Below are 20,024 nucleotides of genomic sequence, written 5' to 3'. Positions count from 1 at the left end.
ACATCACATGCAGGAGATAAACATCACACGCAGGGGATAAACATCACACGCAGGGGATAAACATCACACGCAGGGGATAAAACATCACACGCAGGGGATAAAACATCACACGCAGGGGATAAAACATCACACGCAGGAGATAAGACATCACACGCAGGAGATAAAACATAACACGCAGGGGATTAAACATCACACGCAGGAGATAAAACATCACACGCAGGAGATAAACCATCACACGCAGGAGATAAACCATCACACGCAGGAGATAAACCATCACACGCAGGAGATAAAACATCACACGCAGGAGATAAAACATCACACGCAGGAGATAAACATCACACGCAGGAGATAAAACATGAATACTGCGGTACCGGAGTACGGAGGAAAACGTTACACAACAATATCTGGAATAGCGCATTGTGAGTGGCCGGGGGGGGAGCGTGTGTGCCGGATCTTACCCGGGGGCCTGATATGGTGACCGTGTCCTCCGAATTATGACAAGCTGGCACCACTCCCTGCGGACACTGAACTTTACATTCCTCCCAGGTCAGCCCTGCCGAGAACAATATCCGCACGTTAACAACGCCATATTTATCAGGCAACTAGCAGAAGGCTTTACGCGATGCCACTAACTGTAAGGAAGGATATATACTATATATATATGTATTTCGAACAAGAACGCAGATATACAAAGCATTGACTACACACAAATAACTCCAAGAAAGTCCGAGCTAAATGTTTGTTACAACTGAAAAAATTAGTTCAATGGCCCGGAAACCTTCAGTATTATCACCAGCTCTTCATTTCTTGTTAATTTTACTGAATTTCTAAATCAATAAACTAGGAAACTCACATTTTGGGGATTTGCCATACCTGAGAGGCAGCTCAGATTTGATCATTTTCATCTCACTATATTACATAGTTACATAGTTACATAGTAGATGAGGTTGAAAAAAGACGTACGTCCATCAAGTTCAACCTATGCTAAATTGAGACAACAGATACTTTATCCCATATCTATACTTACTTATTGATCCAGAGGAAAGCAAACAAATAACCCCAGTGTCATATCATCCAAAGATATCTCATAAGGGGAAAAATAAATTCCTTCCTGACTCCAAGAATTGGCAATCAGATTAATCCCTGGATCAACATCCTTCCCATGTATACTTATTTGGTATATCCCTGTATACCTTTCCTCTCTAAAAAGATGTCCAACCTTTTTTTTGAACAAATCTATTGTATCTGCCATCACAGTCTCCATGGGTAATAATTTTAACTGCCCTAACTTTTTTTTCAGCCTGTACTATTATCTTATCTGCTCCTTCCTTTCTGCGCCCACTTGGTTTAGTCTTTAGAAGTTTTCTAGTATTATCTGTATTTACTATGGGTGTCTCACTGCTTGTCAAACTCGCACTTGCCCCCATTCTACCTCCATACCGCCTTGTATCCTAATCTATTATATTTAGTTTATCTGTTTCATTCCCCTCCCCCCTCCATCCTAGTTTAAAATCTCCTCCAACCTTTTTAACATCCTCCCCCCTAGCAAAGAAGATCCCTCTTCATTGAGGTGCAATCCGTCCCTAGCATATTCACTTACGGTGTTTGTTCTCGATACACATTGTTTATGCGTGTGTGTTGTGTGTCTGCCTGTCGGACATCACCGATAAATAGAGAACTTCAATGTAACCGTCAGTCTCCCAGTTTATTTTATTCTACACCATTAAAGAATATTTGCATTTTCACATCAGTAACCAATGGTGAGGTGTGTGCCCCTATAGGATTCCCTTTACGTGCCTGCACAAACCTAGTATCTAGAAGTAAAAGATAATGCAGGAAATGTGCAGCAGCATAAAAGTGACATTGAAATATCAAATCAAATGAAAAAAAATAAAGAAGAACGGAAAATAAAATCTCTTTCCCCATTATTCCTGCCGATGTCTGGTCAATTCCTCCCAAACTATTCACTCCCCATCACAATGTTCTGTCTCAGAAAGTCCATGTGCCCGTAGGTGGGAATATCACACAGTGAAGGACAGTCAGTGTTACACCGCAGGAAACACAATGGTTAGACGTGTTAGTAACGCTTCTGGGTCAGGTTAGTAACGCTTCTGGGTCAGGTTAGTAACGCTTCTGGGTCAGGTTAGTAACGCTTCTGGGTCAGGTTATTAGCGCTTCTGGGTCAGGTTAGTAGCGCTTCTGGGTCAGGTTAGTAGCGCCTCTGGGTCAGGTTAGTAGCGCCTCTGGGTCAGGTTAGTAGCGCTTCTGGGTCAGGTTAGTAGCGCTTCTGGGTCAGGTTAGTAGCGCTTCTGGGTCAGGTTCGGAGCGCTTCTGGGTCAGGTTCGGAGCGCTTCTGGGTCAGGTTCGGAGCGCTTCTGGGTCAGGTTCGGAGCGCTTCTGGGTCAGGTTCGGAGCGCTTCTGGGTCAGGTTCGGAGCGCTTCTGGGTCAGGTTCGTAGCGCCTCTGGGTCAGGTTAGTAGCGCCTCTGGGTCAGGTTAGTAGCGCCTCTGGGTCAGGTTAGTAGCGCCTCTGGGTCAGGTTAGTAGCGCTTCTGGGTCAGGTTAGTAGCGCCTCTGGGTCAGGTTAGTAGCGCTTCTGGGTCAGGTTAGTAGCGCTTCTGGGTCAGGTGAGTAGTGCTTCTGGGTCAGGTTAATAGCGCTTCTGGGTCAGGTTAGTAGCGCTTCTGGGTCAGGTTAGTAGCGCTTCTGTGTCAGGTTAGTAGCGCTTCTGGGTCAGGTTAGTAGCGCTTCTGGGTCAGGTTAGTAGCGCTTCTGGGTCAGGTTAGTAGCGCCTCTGGGTCAGGTTAGTAGCGCCTCTGGGTCAGGTTAGTAGCGCTTCTGGGTCAGGTTAGTAGAGCCTCTGGGTCAGGTTAGTAGCGCCTCTGGGTCAGGTTAGTAGCGCTTCTGGGTCAGGTTAGTAGCGCTTCTGGGTCAGGACGTGGGGCTTGGACTCTCACCGGTCCCCGTTGTGCTTTAATGCAGGTGAATATATCAACAACAAAGTATAAAACAAAACATATACTGTATATACTGCAGCAGAATACCGTTTGGTAGCGGAATGCCACTCACAGGTTATGACACTCGGGTTACCCCGAGGAAAATGTGTCCTAGTAATGTGGGAGCAATATTCCACTACCCTTTTTAAGAATAAAAACCGTATTCTACTACATATACTGCACTTTTTGTTTATGCTATATACACCTGGACTTGTTTATGCATAAGGAGCACACGTGGGTAGGTACTGTATGTCCCCAGAATAAGGCTTGTGTTAATGGCAATCTTGATCTCTCTTTATTGCGTCACACATGTTCCTCTTATCTACTGTTCCGGGAAACCTGTCTAAAAATACATGAATGAGTTCTTGTTATAACGTACCCACTGCGGCCATCCCTCCGGGGGGAAGCTTGGCCTCTTTGATGCATCGGCCCCTCCAATAAGCAGCAAGGATGGCTTCCTCGTGGCTGAGAGAGTTATCGGCGTAGCCGCAGGCTAATTCTCCCACGGAGTGGCCGACGATGCCGTCTGGCTCCAGTTTCATTGATTTGAGCATGTCAATCTGTGCAATCTGGCGAGGGAATAGGAATGCCGTGAAAAATCATGTCCCAAACGGAAAGACACCCAGCAGCACAATGCCCGCGATGCAGACCTTCCTACCTGAATAGCAGCAAGCCCAACAAACGCGTGAACAGTGTCCTCAAAGGTGCTGTCCGTGGCGTTCAGCAGAAGCTCCGACACCTTCAGCCCAGTTCCTTTCAGCGCCTCATCGGACCGCAGGATGGACTGACGAAACATGTCCAGGTTCATCAGACTGTGTCCCATCCCCTTCCACTGCGTTCCCATCCCTACAGGAAGCGCACGAGATCCCGGGATTACGACAAATTCACAAGTTCATTACAGATAACAAGAGACTACCAGGCCAGGCCTCTAGCTTTGAGGTTTCATTGTAGATTCGACCACAGGTTGCAAACGTCCATATGTGAGCGAAACTAGGTAAACGAGGAATAGCAAAGCAGCCTGGGAGATGTGACATAGCATCTGTATAAGTGAGCAGGGAGATAAACGTTACAAGGGGCCTCTTATCGTTGCTCTGACGTTGTCGGTATCAAATCGCGCGGCTTATTCACAAGTAGCGGAATGAAATGGGAAAGAAAAAAAATACCATTCTCTACTGCAAACCCCAATTTCTAAACCGCGTCTATAACGAGTGACAGCGCGTGGTTTAACCGCCAAAACACCCGGATTGCACGCGTTTTAGAAGCAGAATGGCCTGAGGTGCTAACTCCATCCCCGGCCTCACCCTCTCAGCCACAACCTGGATGTACCTCGCAAAATCCGAACCTCTCCCCCCACGCGGTGGCGCCAGATAAATGGGAGTTTTTAGAAGCGGTTTGCGTGACAATTAAGGAGTAGTGGTCCCGTGGGGTCCAATGGCGGAGCACAGCAACAAAAACAACGGGGGCTGCAAACCAGTAGTGAATGCTAAAACATGTTTATTAGGTGGTCAAACAGGATACATATTCACTCTGACGCGTTTCGGGACCTGTCAATGGGTGGGTCTCTCTGACCAACTCTCGCGAGATTTCGGCCCTGTGACGTCACCGCTGGGGGCGGGGACTCCGGTGTATAACGGAGGAGTTTGTAGACGCAAAAACACTCTTTGATAAAGGGACGCAGGTCCCGAAACGCGTCAGAGTGAATATGTATCCTGTTTGACCACCTAATAAACATGTTTTAGCATTCACTACTGGTTTGCAGCCCCCATTGTTTTTGTTGCTGTGCTCCGCCATTGGACCCCACGGGACCACTACTTCTACTTGCATGCTGAGCGTGAGGCACGCATTTACCAAGGACTGAGCTGCTGTGTCCAAGTGAGTTCTCACTGTGATTTCACATTATGACAATGTACCTGTGTTTTACTGGGAATATACACTAGACTTTTATGGTATATATGGATATCTGTGTCTGCTCTTCAGTATTACTAGTACATCTGGAAGTCTTTATTGTGTGTGAGTCTCCAGCAGTCTCAATATATATATGCTCTGACCCTTGGTTTCACAATCCTGCTATCCTGCTGCTTGTATATGTTCATAGTAAAGCTGAGCCTCTAACATTGGGATAATATCCCTCATCTACTATGCGTGACAATTAAGGTTGTCATAAAAAAAAAAAATGCGCGTTGGAGGTTTTCATTTACAAACCGATTGGATTATCAGAGCCGGAGTGAAACCGCTTGTAAGAAAGCCTTTTCAGACACGGATTGGACACGCGAGAAGGGTTTACAGAAAAGCGCTGCACGCCAATCCCATCGCAAAGGGGATCTTTAGAAGCGGATTGTCACACTTCGGCGCAACGAGAATATCCCCCAAACCGTTTGCAGAAATGTTCTAAGCGCAGAAAGCATGAAAGTACAAATGTGGGGGAAAGAATGGTTTTTTCACCTGAACAGATGTACCAAAGGGGTCTTCCAGAAGCTTGACTTTGCTGAATCTCCTTAACATCGCTGTCTGTTCCCACAAGAGTGTAACCCCGGTAAGACATGGCGGACGGGGAAATCGCCGATATATCATTCAGCAAGTTTACAAACGTGTTGTCAACCGACAGCCGCCTGCTCTGCTCGATCAGACTCTCCACTGCTTTTTGTGTCCGGCCGCAGATCTGAACCAGTCTGGGAAGCCCCAGAGAAGCCGGGTCCGCGAGCCTCTTCTCGTTGGGTCTCAGGATTACGTGCACGTTGGAGCCTCCGAAACCGAAAGAGTTGACCCCCACAATGCCGCCTTTCACCGGCGTCGGTTCCGTCACCACTCGGACGCGGCCGTCCTGCAGAGCCGGAATATCGGGGTTTGGGGTCTTGTAGTGAAGATTAGGGGCCCACAGCCCATGTTCCAGAGACAGGACAACCTGGGATCAAACGCCAAAAAAAAAAAGGTTTCATTGTAGCATACTGCCGCGGGCTACGTGAAAACAGGATCCGTGTAACCATATCTGTGCTGCGCCCCCATGGCGTCTCCGGAGAGCACGGTCACACAAACCATACTGTATATGTTCTGTATTGATCAATAATGCTGGATTGTAATAAAGCAGGTATGTTTGCACGCTGTAATGGAACCGATCCCATATATACCACCTCCCTTTCTATCACCCATCCTGGCACCCCAAAGTTGGTACCTTTGCCAACGCAGCCAGACCCGAGGCTGGCTCTGGGTGGCCCATATTCGATTTGGTGGATCCTATTAACAGGGGTTCCCGGTCCGAGTCGCAGAAAACACTGGCAATTCCGTTGACTTCCTGGGGATCCCCGACCTGAGGACACACAAAATATCGAAACTCATACAGCGCCATTGCAAAAAGAAGACCCCCCAGGCCACGCGTGACTGATATTATTCTGTGGGGATGAATGTGATGAAGGAAACAACGCGTGAAGACGCGGCGAGAGAGAGGCACGGAAATAAAACGGGTTTGCGTCACATACGAAGCTTCTCGTTACCTTTGTGCCGGTGCCGTGCGCCTCCACGTACTCCACCTCCGAGGTCCGGATTCCGGCTTCTCTGTACAGAGAGCTCAGTAACTGCGTCTGCGCCTCGCCCGACGGGAAGGTCACCCCTGTGCGCAGGAACATACCACGTGTGCAGTCAGTGGGAAGTCTAAGCTAACCGTGTGCAATCCCGGGAAATAGATCGCTGCGGGCATCGCGCACGCTGCGCTCTCACATCGCGCACACTGCGCTCTCACATCGCGCACACTGCGCTCTCACATCGCGCACACTGCGCTCTCACATCGCGCACACTGCGCATTCACATCGCACACACACTGCGCATTCACATCGCACACACACTGCGCATTCACATCGCACACACACTGCGCTTTCACATCGCTTTCACATCTCGCACACTGCGCTCTCACATCGCGCACACTGCGCTCTCACATCGCGCACACTGCGCATTCACATCGCACACACACTGCGCATTCACATCGCACACACACTGCGCATTCACATCGCACACACACTGCGCTTTCACATCGCTTTCACATCTCGCACACTGCGCTCTCACATCGCGCACACTGCGCTCTCACATCGCGCACACTGCGCATTCACATCGCACACACACTGCGCATTCACATCGCGCACACTGCGCATTCACATCGCACACACACTGCGCATTCACATCGCACACACACTGCGCTTTCACATCGCTTTCACATCTCGCACACATACTGCGCATTCACATCGCACACACACTGCGCATTCACATCGCACACACACTGCGCTTTCACATCGCTTTCACATCGCGCACACTGCGCATTCACATCGCACACACACTGCGCTTTCACATCGCTTTCACATCTCGCACACTGCGCTCTCACATCGCGCACACTGCGCATTCACATCGCACACACTGCGCTTTCACATCGCGCACACTGTGCTCTCACATCGCGCACACTGCCCTCTCACATCGCCCACACTGCGCTTTCACATCGCCCACACTGCGCTTTCACATCGCCCACACTGCGCTTTCACATCGCGCACACTGCGCATTCACATCGCGCACACTGCGCTTTCACATCCCACACACACTGCGCTTTCACATCGCGCACGCTGCGCATTCACATCGCGCACACTGCGCATTCACATCGCACACACTGCGCATTCACATCGCACACACACTGCGCTTTCACATCGCACACACACTGCGCTTTCACATCGCTTTCACATCGCGCACACTGCGCTCTCACATCGCGCACACTGCGCATTCACATCGCACACACACTGCGCATTCACATTGCACACACACTGCGCTTTCACATCGCTTTCACATCGCGCACACTGCGCATTCACATCGCACACACTGCGCATTCACATCGCGCATTCACATCGCACACACACTGCGCTTTCACATCGCGCACACTGCGCTCTCACATCGCACACACACTGCGCTTTCACATCGCTTTCACATCTCGCACACTGCGCTCTCACATCGCGCACACTGCGCATTCACATCGCACACACTGCGCTTTCACATCGCGCACACTGTGCTCTCACATCGCGCACACTGCCCTCTCACATCGCACACACTGCGCTTTCACATCGCCCACACTGCGCTTTCACATCGCCCACACTGCGCTTTCACATCGCGCACACTGCGCATTCACATCGCGCACACTGCGCTTTCACATCCCACACACACTGCGCTTTCACATCGCGCACACTGCGCATTCACATCGCACACACACTGCGCTTTCACATCGCACACACACTGCGCTTTCACATCGCGCACGCTGCGCATTCACATCGCGCACACTGCGCATTCACATCGCACACACACTGCGCATTCACATCGCACACACACTGCGCTTTCACATCGCGCACGCTGCGCATTCACATCGCGCACACACTGCGCTTTCACATCGCGCACACACTGCGCTTTCACATCGCGCACACACTGCGCTTTCACATCGCGCACACACATCACACACACTGCGCTTTCACATCGCGCACGCTGCGCATTCACATCGCGCACGCTGCGCATTCACATCGCACACACACTGCGCTTTCACATCGCGCACACTGCGCATTCACATCGCACACACACTGCGCTTTCACATCGCGCACACTGCGCATTCACATCGCACACACACTGCGCTTTCACATCGCGCACGCTGCGCATTCACATCGCGCACACTGCGCATTCACATCGCGCACACGGCGCATTCACATCGCGCACACTGCGCATTCACATCGCGCACACTGCGCATTCACATCGCGCACACTGCGCTTTCACATCGCGCACACTGCGCTTTCACATCGCGCACACTGCGCTTTCACATCGCGCACACTGCGCTTTCACATCGCGCACACTGAGCATTCACATCGCGCACACTGCGCATTCACATCGCACACACACTGCGCTTTCACATCGCTTTCACATCTCGCACACTGCGCTCTCACATCGCGCACACTGCGCTCTCACATCGCGCACACTGCGCATTCACATCGCACACACACTGCGCATTCACATCGCGCACACTGCGCATTCACATCGCGCACACTGCGCATTCACATCGCACACACACTGCGCATTCACATCGCACACACACTGCGCTTTCACATCGCTTTCACATCTCGCACACACACTGCGCATTCACATCGCACACACACTGCGCATTCACATCGCACACACACTGCGCTTTCACATCGCGCACACTGCGCATTCACATCGCACACACACTGCGCTTTCACATCGCTTTCACATCGCGCACACTGCGCATTCACATCGCACACACACTGCGCTTTCACATCGCTTTCACATCGCGCACACTGCGCATTCACATCGCACACACACTGCGCTTTCACATCGCTTTCACATCTCGCACACTGCGCTCTCACATCGCGCACACTGCGCATTCACATCGCACACACTGCGCTTTCACATCGCGCACACTGTGCTCTCACATCGCGCACACTGCCCTCTCACATCGCCCACACTGCGCTTTCACATCGCCCACACTGCGCTTTCACATCGCCCACACTGCGCTTTCACATCGCCCACACTGCGCTTTCACATCGCGCACACTGCGCATTCACATCGCGCACACTGCGCTTTCACATCCCACACACACTGCGCTTTCACATCGCGCACGCTGCGCATTCACATCGCGCACACTGCGCATTCACATCGCACACACTGCGCATTCACATCGCACACACACTGCGCTTTCACATCGCGCACACTGCGCTCTCACATCGCACACACACTGCGCTTTCACATCGCTTTCACATCTCGCACACTGCGCTCTCACATCGCGCACACTGCGCATTCACATCGCACACACTGCGCTTTCACATCGCGCACACTGTGCTCTCACATCGCGCACACTGCCCTCTCACATCGCACACACTGCGCTTTCACATCGCCCACACTGCGCTTTCACATCGCCCACACTGCGCTTTCACATCGCGCACACTGCGCATTCACATCGCGCACACTGCGCTTTCACATCCCACACACACTGCGCTTTCACATCGCGCACACTGCGCATTCACATCGCACACACACTGCGCTTTCACATCGCACACACACTGCGCTTTCACATCGCGCACGCTGCGCATTCACATCGCGCACACTGCGCATTCACATCGCACACACACTGCGCATTCACATCGCACACACACTGCGCTTTCACATCGCGCACGCTGCGCATTCACATCGCGCACACACTGCGCTTTCACATCGCGCACACACTGCGCTTTCACATCGCGCACACACTGCGCTTTCACATCGCGCACACACATCACACACACTGCGCTTTCACATCGCGCACGCTGCGCATTCACATCGCGCACGCTGCGCATTCACATCGCACACACACTGCGCTTTCACATCGCGCACACTGCGCATTCACATCGCACACACACTGCGCTTTCACATCGCGCACACTGCGCATTCACATCGCACACACACTGCGCTTTCACATCGCGCACACGGCGCATTCACATCGCGCACACTGCGCATTCACATCGCGCACACTGCGCATTCACATCGCGCACACTGCGCTTTCACATCGCGCACACTGCGCTTTCACATCGCGCACACTGCGCTTTCACATCGCGCACACTGCGCTTTCACATCGCGCACACTGAGCATTCACATCGCGCACACTGCGCATTCACATCGCACACACACTGCGCTTTCACATCGCTTTCACATCTCGCACACTGCGCTCTCACATCGCGCACACTGCGCTCTCACATCGCGCACACTGCGCATTCACATCGCACACACACTGCGCATTCACATCGCGCACACTGCGCATTCACATCGCGCACACTGCGCATTCACATCGCACACACACTGCGCATTCACATCGCACACACACTGCGCTTTCACATCGCTTTCACATCTCGCACACACACTGCGCATTCACATCGCACACACACTGCGCATTCACATCGCACACACACTGCGCTTTCACATCGCGCACACTGCGCATTCACATCGCACACACACTGCGCTTTCACATCGCTTTCACATCGCGCACACTGCGCATTCACATCGCACACACACTGCGCTTTCACATCGCTTTCACATCGCGCACACTGCGCATTCACATCGCACACACACTGCGCTTTCACATCGCTTTCACATCTCGCACACTGCGCTCTCACATCGCGCACACTGCGCATTCACATCGCACACACTGCGCTTTCACATCGCGCACACTGTGCTCTCACATCGCGCACACTGCCCTCTCACATCGCCCACACTGCGCTTTCACATCGCCCACACTGCGCTTTCACATCGCCCACACTGCGCTTTCACATCGCCCACACTGCGCTTTCACATCGCGCACACTGCGCATTCACATCGCGCACACTGCGCTTTCACATCCCACACACACTGCGCTTTCACATCGCGCACGCTGCGCATTCACATCGCGCACACTGCGCATTCACATCGCACACACTGCGCATTCACATCGCACACACACTGCGCTTTCACATCGCACACACACTGCGCTTTCACATCGCTTTCACATCGCGCACACTGCGCTCTCACATCGCGCACACTGCGCATTCACATCGCACACACACTGCGCATTCACATCGCACACACACTGCGCTTTCACATCGCTTTCACATCTCGCACACTGCGCTCTCACATCGCGCACACTGCGCATTCACATCGCACACACACTGCGCATTCACATCGCACACACACTGCGCTTTCACATCGCGCACACTGCGCTCTCACATCGCACACACACTGCGCTTTCACATCGCTTTCACATCTCGCACACTGCGCTCTCACATCGCGCACACTGCGCATTCACATCGCACACACTGCGCTTTCACATCGCGCACACTGTGCTCTCACATCGCGCACACTGCCCTCTCACATCGCACACACTGCGCTTTCACATCGCCCACACTGCGCTTTCACATCGCCCACACTGCGCTTTCACATCGCCCACACTGCGCTTTCACATCGCGCACACTGCGCATTCACATCGCGCACACTGCGCTTTCACATCCCACACACACTGCGCTTTCACATCGCGCACACTGCGCATTCACATCGCACACACACTGCGCTTTCACATCGCACACACACTGCGCTTTCACATCGCGCACGCTGCGCATTCACATCGCGCACACTGCGCATTCACATCGCACACACACTGCGCATTCACATCGCACACACACTGCGCTTTCACATCGCGCACGCTGCGCATTCACATCGCGCACACACTGCGCTTTCACATCGCGCACACACTGCGCTTTCACATCGCGCACACACTGCGCTTTCACATCGCGCACACTGCGCATTCACATCACACACACTGCGCTTTCACATCGCGCACGCTGCGCATTCACATCGCACACACACTGCGCTTTCACATCGCGCACACTGCGCATTCACATCGCACACACACTGCGCTTTCACATCGCGCACACTGCGCATTCACATCGCACACACACTGCGCTTTCACATCGCGCACGCTGCGCATTCACATCGCGCACACTGCGCATTCACATCGCGCACACGGCGCATTCACATCGCGCACACGGCGCATTCACATCGCGCACACTGCGCATTCACATCGCGCACACTGCGCATTCACATCGCGCACACTGCGCTTTCACATCGCGCACACTGCGCTTTCACATCGCGCACACTGCGCTTTCACATCGCGCACACTGAGCATTCACATCGCGCACACTGCGCATTCACATCGCGCACACTGCGCATTCACATCGCGCACACTGCGCATTCACATCGAGCACACTGCGCATTCACATCGCGCACACTGCGCATTCACATCGCGCACACTGCGCATTCACATCGCGCACACTGCGCATTCACATCGCGCACACTGCGCATTCACATCGCGCACACTGCGCTTTCACATAGGACACACTGCTTTCGCAGGACACTGCGCTTTCGCAGGACACACTGCGCTTTCGCAGGACACACTGCGCTTTCACAGGACACACTGCGCTTTCACAGGACACACTGCGCTTTCGCAGGACACACTGCGCTTTCACATAGGACACACTGCGCTTTCACAGGACACACTGCGCTTTCACATAGGACACACTGCGCTTTCACAGGACACACTGCGCTTTCGCAGGACACACTGCGCTTTCGCAGGACACACTGCGCTTTCGCAGGACACACTGCGCTTTCACAGGACACACTGCGCTTTCACAGGACACACTGCGCTTTCACAGGACACACTGCGCTTTCCCAGGACACACCTTGCTCTTTGTAACCGTCAGTGTTGGTTCCGGCATTCACAATCGTGGCATAAACCCGTTTTGCCATGGACTTCCTGGTCAGGAGAATGGCCACCGCAGCTTCCGAGCGACAATATCCGTTTCCTTTTGTGGAGAGGGAACATGGCAGTAAGGACAGGTGTCCGTTTCAAAAGTAAACAACGACGGTTTAATGTTCGGCTCGTCCTGACCACTTACTGTTCTGTGTGTTCAAATTAAAGGAAAAACGTCCAGCCATGTAATTCTCACATGTAGGTCCTCATATATAGGTCCTCATATATAGGTCCTCATATATAGGTCCTCATATATAGGTCCTCATATATAGGTCCTCATATATAGGTCCTCATATATAGGTCCTCATATATAGGTCCTCATATATAGGTCCTCATATGTAGGTCCTCACATGTAGGTCCTCACATGTAGATGTACAGTGTCCCAATTTGCACAGCTAATATTGGTAAAATATGTAGCTGTCAGTTTTCACCCTGCATTGCCATGGATAATTCAGACGTATTATCTCTGACGGCTTTCACTGTGTTACACCCCTAACTCCGAGTACATCCTGGGATCAGGCCATTATTATTATTGCTGTTCTCTTACCTGAAGCATCAAACGATTTGCATGTCCCTTCAGGACTCAGCATGCCGAGCTTCATGAACTGCACCGAAGTGTTCGGTTTTAGCAGCAGGTTGACTCCCCCTACAATGGCCGCGTTGCATTGTCCGTGGCGGATGGCTTTGTAAGCATTCTCCAGAGCCAGCAGACTGGAGGAACACGCTGTATCTATAGCCAAACTGGGGCCTGGAAACAGAGATTGCATTAACGGACTTGGCAAATGGAGCTTCTTCTGACAGCAGATTTGCTGGGTGTGTACATCGCAAACAACAACATCACTAAGAAGTGTAAACAAAGCCGGTTGCATTGCACATGGTGACAAAGTGAGAATATGACGTAAGGGGGAGGTCTGACATAACAGCACTGGGATCTAAGCAACCATTTTGAGTCAGCATCCATCTTAGGTGCCTGATATTGTCTATTGTCTGTATGAAAGTGGAATGAACGTTAGTTTAAAATACATTTTTTTCTTCTGAAGTTCCAATTGATATTGAGCGGTTCAGCTAAGCCAAAGGACCTTGAGAATGAGGGCTAAGTGCCAATGTTATGAAAATACGAGACAGATAGGCACTGTCCGAGGGGGGGGCAATGTGTTCTGTATGTAGAGTAAAAGTCACCAGCTTGTATAAGGAATATTAGCTGAATCATTTCATTTCTAATATGCATCCCATAATAATGCTTTAACTCGATGTGTTCGTGTGCATAAGTTTGTTTACCTTTTACGCTTACGTAGTGACGACACGCAACCTTGTAGAGGGGGCGTGGGTTTAGTATTTTGTGTATAAATAATGCCTGTATGCTACCATGTCTTTGGGAGGGTTTTATTTTGAAACTCTCCTCTGCGTGTGCACCGCACAAAGCAAATAAACTTATCTGTCATTCTGCAAAACATATCCTCAGACTTGTGTTGTTATTCACAACTTTTAACAATGGTAACACATGTATGCCCTACGCATGAAGATCCCTTAGCCCCGAAACGCGTCCTGTCTCCCGTATCCGCAGCCGGAAGCTCAGAGAGAGATTTGTAACCAGAGTCTACCAATACCTTTCAGGTCGAAGAAGTATGAGATGCGGTTAGCAAACATAGCACGCTGGCATCCAGTCATACTGTAACCCAGCAACTCCTCCGGGTCTCGGCTGAAGGCTTCTCCAGCTTCCGATCCGCTGACACCCACCCATACTCCTGTGTTGGTGCCGCGAAGATCCGACGGATTAATACCTAGATTAAAAAGCGTAAAAGTGTCTAGTTCCCGGGTTTGTAACCGCACATTGGGAGGTGCAATCTTTCTAATACACTTTTGTGCAAACAGCGTGCAAAGGTCAGGATTTTATAGCAAAAAAAAAGGGGGCCGTTTACCAAAATCTGCACACGAATATCACAAGATTATAATATGAATATTGTGTGGTAGGTGCACGGGAAAAAGGAGAGAGCCTGAGCCCTCCCAAATATAATACACAAGAATACGGATGTTACCAGAACAGTTGGTGTGCTGGGAACATCCATATTCTTTTGTATCAAAATGGCACCCTTTCTGGTTATTCCTAATGCAAGTGCAGTAGGTTACGTCCTCCGACACAAAGGGATAAATGGCCATGTTTGGGAACGAAACATTGATGTCAAAGTGTATTCATACCTGGAGTACCGTCTTCTCTACTTTCATTTCTTATGATCCATGTAGTGTAATACATCGTAGATTCGTGCATCTAAATACTACAGATATTTACACATCACATCCATCCATCGGATCAAGAGCCTTCCCACTCACCTCCATCTACAATGGCTTCATAGGAGACTTCCAGAAGCAAACGTAACTGAGGGTCCATGGTATGAGCTTGCTTAGGGTGAACGCCAAAGAATGAGGCGTCAAACCTGTTTATTTCTTTCAGTTTTCCATTTCTTGATGGTAATCCATACAATCCTGGTACAAAATATAGGTAATAGAGAATATTTTAATATATATATATATATATTCACACACACACAGTTCTAATCCATCTCTAAATGTATTTCTATTCCACGCTACTTGCTTGACCTATGTCATGGTTCTGCAACCTCTTAAGGAAGAGCCGTTTTATAAAAAAATGTATATTTCTCCAAAATATTCTGAGAGCCGCAACACGTTCATGACTATTACACCCCCACAAACACATGTGACCCCCTTTGTCTGCTATCAGCACAGGACATGGGCCCCTTTAAGAATTACATTCCACTGGACCATGTGACTGTGCTTAGCCAGTGGAATGACAGTTAGTGACATTTGGAAAGGGATTGCTGAGGGAGGTGAGGGTGTGCAGGCCCATCCTGCGCAGAGAGTCCATGCAGGACCCCTAAGAGAGAGGGAACTGCAGAGAGAGAGCGCTGCCCCACTGGAGCAGTGCATGCAGCAGGGCCCAGCAGAGACCAGGGCCTGACAGTGCAGAGGGAAGCAGGCAGACAGAGGATGCTACAGAGAGAGATTAGAGAGCTCAGCTGTGCAGGAATTACACCAGGTTGGAGTGGGTGAGCTAACCCACAAAGGATATAAACTGCAGTTATATTGCCATCACAGTTTGATCTTTGTGAAGCACCAGGCCTGCAACACACTCAGTTTATGAGCTCCAATGATTGTGCTAGCACACCAGGATCTACAGGCCCAGTACCCCATGATTGGGAAGCCTGACAGAGATAACAGTCATTATTTTGACAAAGTGAGAATATGACGTAAGGGGGGGTCTGACATAACAGCACTGGGATCTATGCAACCATTTTAAGTCAGCATCCATCTTAGGTTTTGTCTGAGTGAACGGGTTATGAGATGGACGTTTTTGAATGAGGTTTTTGCTTTCAACTTTCAAGTGAGAATAAACCAAGCAGCTAACTGACAAAACCTTGAGAATGAGGGCTAAGAGCCAATGTTATGAAAATACGAGAGAGATAGGCACTGTCCGAGGGGGGGGGGGGGGCAATGTGTTCTGTATGTAGAGTAAAAGTCACCGGCTTGTATAAGGAATATAGCTGAATCATTTCATTTCTAATATGCATCCCATAATAATATTATTAACTCTATGTGTTCGTGTGCATAGTTTGTTTACCTTTTACGCTTACGTAGTGACGACACGCAAACTTGTAGAGGGGGCGTGGCTTTAGTATTTTGTGTATAAATAATGCCTGTATGCTACCATGTCTTTGGGAGGGTTTTATTTTGAAACTCTCCTCTGCGTGTGCACCGCACAAAGCAAATAAACTTATCTGTCATTCTGCAAAATATATCCTCAGACTTGTGTTTTTATTCACACTTTAACAATTTGCTTGCGCAGCGTTCGCACTGTTGGTATAGTTTGTTTAAGTATTGACGAAGTTGAGACATTAGGGGGTCTGACATAACAACATTAGAGTCAGAGCAGCCATTTTGTCTGACTATTTTTGTTAGCCATCTTGTTATTGTTCTAGTCCTTGTCTGTCAATTACGTTGTAATGTGCAGTGCTTGTGTCTTCCATTTTGTCTTCTGTCTGTATGAAAGCTGCATGAAAGTTATAGTGGGTTAAAAGATTTTTCGCTCTCAGTGTTTACCAGCTCTGACCAGCCCAGCTGCAGAAGAAGTGAGGGGGCATGTAGCCTTGAGGAGTGAGATTAGAATTAGAGAAGAGTTCTCACAGTTAAGTGCCAGGTAAAGGCTTGAGAAGTGAGATCAGAATTAGAACCGACTTCTCAGCATTTGAGTGTCTGGTGGACTCAGAGATAGAAATAATTTCTCACATTCAACCCCTTAAAGAATGTATGTATCATTTCATTTTTGTTATGTATTACAAGATTGTCATTTTAGGTGACGCACACTTCCATCATTTGTTATGTATTGCAAACTTACATCAGTTTTACCATTGTTATGTATTACAAAATGATGTCATATTTAGTGATGTGCAAGCCCCCCCCATAAAGGGGTGCAACTTTAGGTTTTAGGGTATAAATATATGGCATATCCTGTTATTGTTAGAGAGCTTTTTTTCAAAAGCTGTCTCCGTTGTGCACCTGACTTGAATAAATTCACGTGTTATTCTGTTTCAAAATAACCTCAGACTGTGTTTTTTATTGACGCTTTTCTCAGTATATATGTGTATGGAGTGATTCTGAGATTAAGAGTCACCGTACTGATTCATACCAGATATGTAACACCACAAATTATAGCTATTTGAGTATATAAAGTTTGTTATAATTCATTACCACTGTGTTGTGTCAAGTCACTGCAGTCTCACACAACATGTACCACACACTACAAGAATTAAACAGTAACCCATAGGACTCAGGCTCCCGCCTCAGTGATAGGCCATATAATCTGAGGTAAAATAAAAAAGGGGTTACCCACACATATACTGCACACACACCAATAGGTATATACTGTATAAGGATTAACATACAACAAAATATGTGGAATAAAATGCATCCCATAATAATATTTTTTCCCCCCATTTTTTTGTGTGCAAAACAGTGTAATTTACACATACACAATACATACATACACAACTCTCCCCAAAAAACACATACACCCCCCCAAATACACACACACATACTTGGGAGATGCAAAGTCAGTTAACCCACTCACAGACATGTTTCAACCTTGATGGGTATCATCAGTGTGAGGTTGGCTTACTGACATTTGCTCAAATGAGATAAGAGTAGGTAATCACCACCATTATTAAGGTTATGGTGGGTAAAAAAAGTGACTAAAACCTGTGAGTGGGTTAACTGACTTTGCATCTCCCAAGTCCTTGCTTAAAAGCTGTGTTTAAAGCAGCATGCATTGGCTAAGGCAGGGGGGCGCAAACTTTTTTCCCTGCGCCCCCCTGCCGGCTGTCCCCTCACTCCCGCGCCCCCCCCAACCCCAACTTACCCTCGCTCCGGCGTAATGACGTCACGTTGCCATAGCAACGTGACGTCACATGACCTCGCAGCGTCATTTTGACGCCGCGTTGCCATGGCGACGCCGGGAGGAAGCCGCCGGAGCCACGGGTAAGTATGGTTTACAGAGGCCCTGCAGCTCCCCCGGCACTTAATTTAAGTGCCTTCTGGAAGCGCGCGGGGCCTCTGTAAACCCCGCGCCCCTGTCGGCAGTCTCGCGCCCCCCCTGGGGGTCGCGCCCCACAGTTTGCGCACCGCTGGGCTAAGGGTTCCTCATGTAATGTGAGCATGAGATAAAAAGTGGCACTGTGTGCTCATTTGCATCTCATTTCCCAGAATCCCTTGCTGCAGTGGAAGTGCTGTTTGCTGGGTGATAATGGTGAAAGACAGGGTTGCAGACCTAAGACATGCAAATGAATATACAGGAATATTTACAGTTGATATATATATATATATATATATATATCAGAAAGTAGCCGTGTTAGTCCAGTTGCGATAGTGCAGAATAAATGAGTTCTTCAGTATTCGGTGATACCTTTTTTTATTGGACTAACAATTTATGTCATAGGACAAGCTTTCGAGAGTTATCCTCTCTTCTTCAGGTCAAGCAATACTGATATACAAAGGATTCAATGGCTAAAACAGTGTGGAGAGGGGGAAAAACAACAGATATTTACTGTAGATAAGGTAGGGTGTTAAGTGTTTGAAGCCAGGGGAGAGTGTCAAAGAAAGGTGAAGAGGGGGAGGGATACTGAGGGGGAGAGAAAGTGTGGATAAGAGTGTCTGTGCATATTCATTCGTCCTTGTAGTTTTTGGCTGGTTTCCCCAATGTAGCAACCTTGGTCACATTTGTTGCACAAAACCGTGCAGCAACAAACGATGCAAACTCTGCAAACATATTTGCCAGGATCCCACAGCCAGTCACAACCATAGAACATTCAATGTTAAAGGATCATACAGCTGCACATCCAGGAATGTGGTTTATATGATTCTGTGCAACAAATGTGACCAAGGTTGCTACATTGGGGAAACCAGCCAAAAACTACAAGGAAGAATGAATATGCACAGACAGTCTATACAACACCACGAAGAAGGAAGATACTGCTCACCTGTGGGACATCACTTCTCACAACCAGATCATTCCATAAATGATCTAAAAAATCAAAATCCTCAATGGAATGTTTAAAAGCACCCAAGAACGGAAAACATTTGAACTCAGAATGATAAGACTCTTTGACACCAAAACCAAAGGACTTAATGCGG

General features: G+C 49.4%; 1 protein-coding gene across 3 annotated transcripts in view; it reads right to left on the bottom strand.

Moving 5' to 3' along the window:
* The window catches only part of FASN (fatty acid synthase), an 82,964-nt gene that overhangs the window by 39,768 nt on the left and 23,172 nt on the right, over positions 1–20,024 (bottom strand). For all 3 annotated transcript variants that reach the window (XM_075579989.1, XM_075579988.1, XM_075579987.1), the window contains exons 3-12: positions 15,654–15,806; positions 14,933–15,106; positions 13,873–14,073; positions 13,255–13,377; positions 6,484–6,599; positions 6,165–6,299; positions 5,438–5,897; positions 3,654–3,841; positions 3,375–3,564; positions 459–553 (exon numbers count right to left, since the gene is read on the bottom strand). In XM_075579989.1, coding sequence (XP_075436104.1) covers positions 459–553; positions 3,375–3,564; positions 3,654–3,841; positions 5,438–5,897; positions 6,165–6,299; positions 6,484–6,599; positions 13,255–13,377; positions 13,873–14,073; positions 14,933–15,106; positions 15,654–15,806 — 1,835 coding nt within the window. The remainder of the gene's footprint in view (positions 1–458; positions 554–3,374; positions 3,565–3,653; positions 3,842–5,437; positions 5,898–6,164; positions 6,300–6,483; positions 6,600–13,254; positions 13,378–13,872; positions 14,074–14,932; positions 15,107–15,653; positions 15,807–20,024) is intronic.

This window comes from Ascaphus truei, chromosome 22 (assembly GCF_040206685.1).
Source record: "Ascaphus truei isolate aAscTru1 chromosome 22, aAscTru1.hap1, whole genome shotgun sequence".
Lineage (NCBI taxonomy): Eukaryota > Metazoa > Chordata > Amphibia > Anura > Ascaphidae > Ascaphus > Ascaphus truei.
The sequence above is the reverse complement of the archived record's forward strand: the minus strand, read 5'-3'. Positions and strand labels throughout refer to the sequence as shown.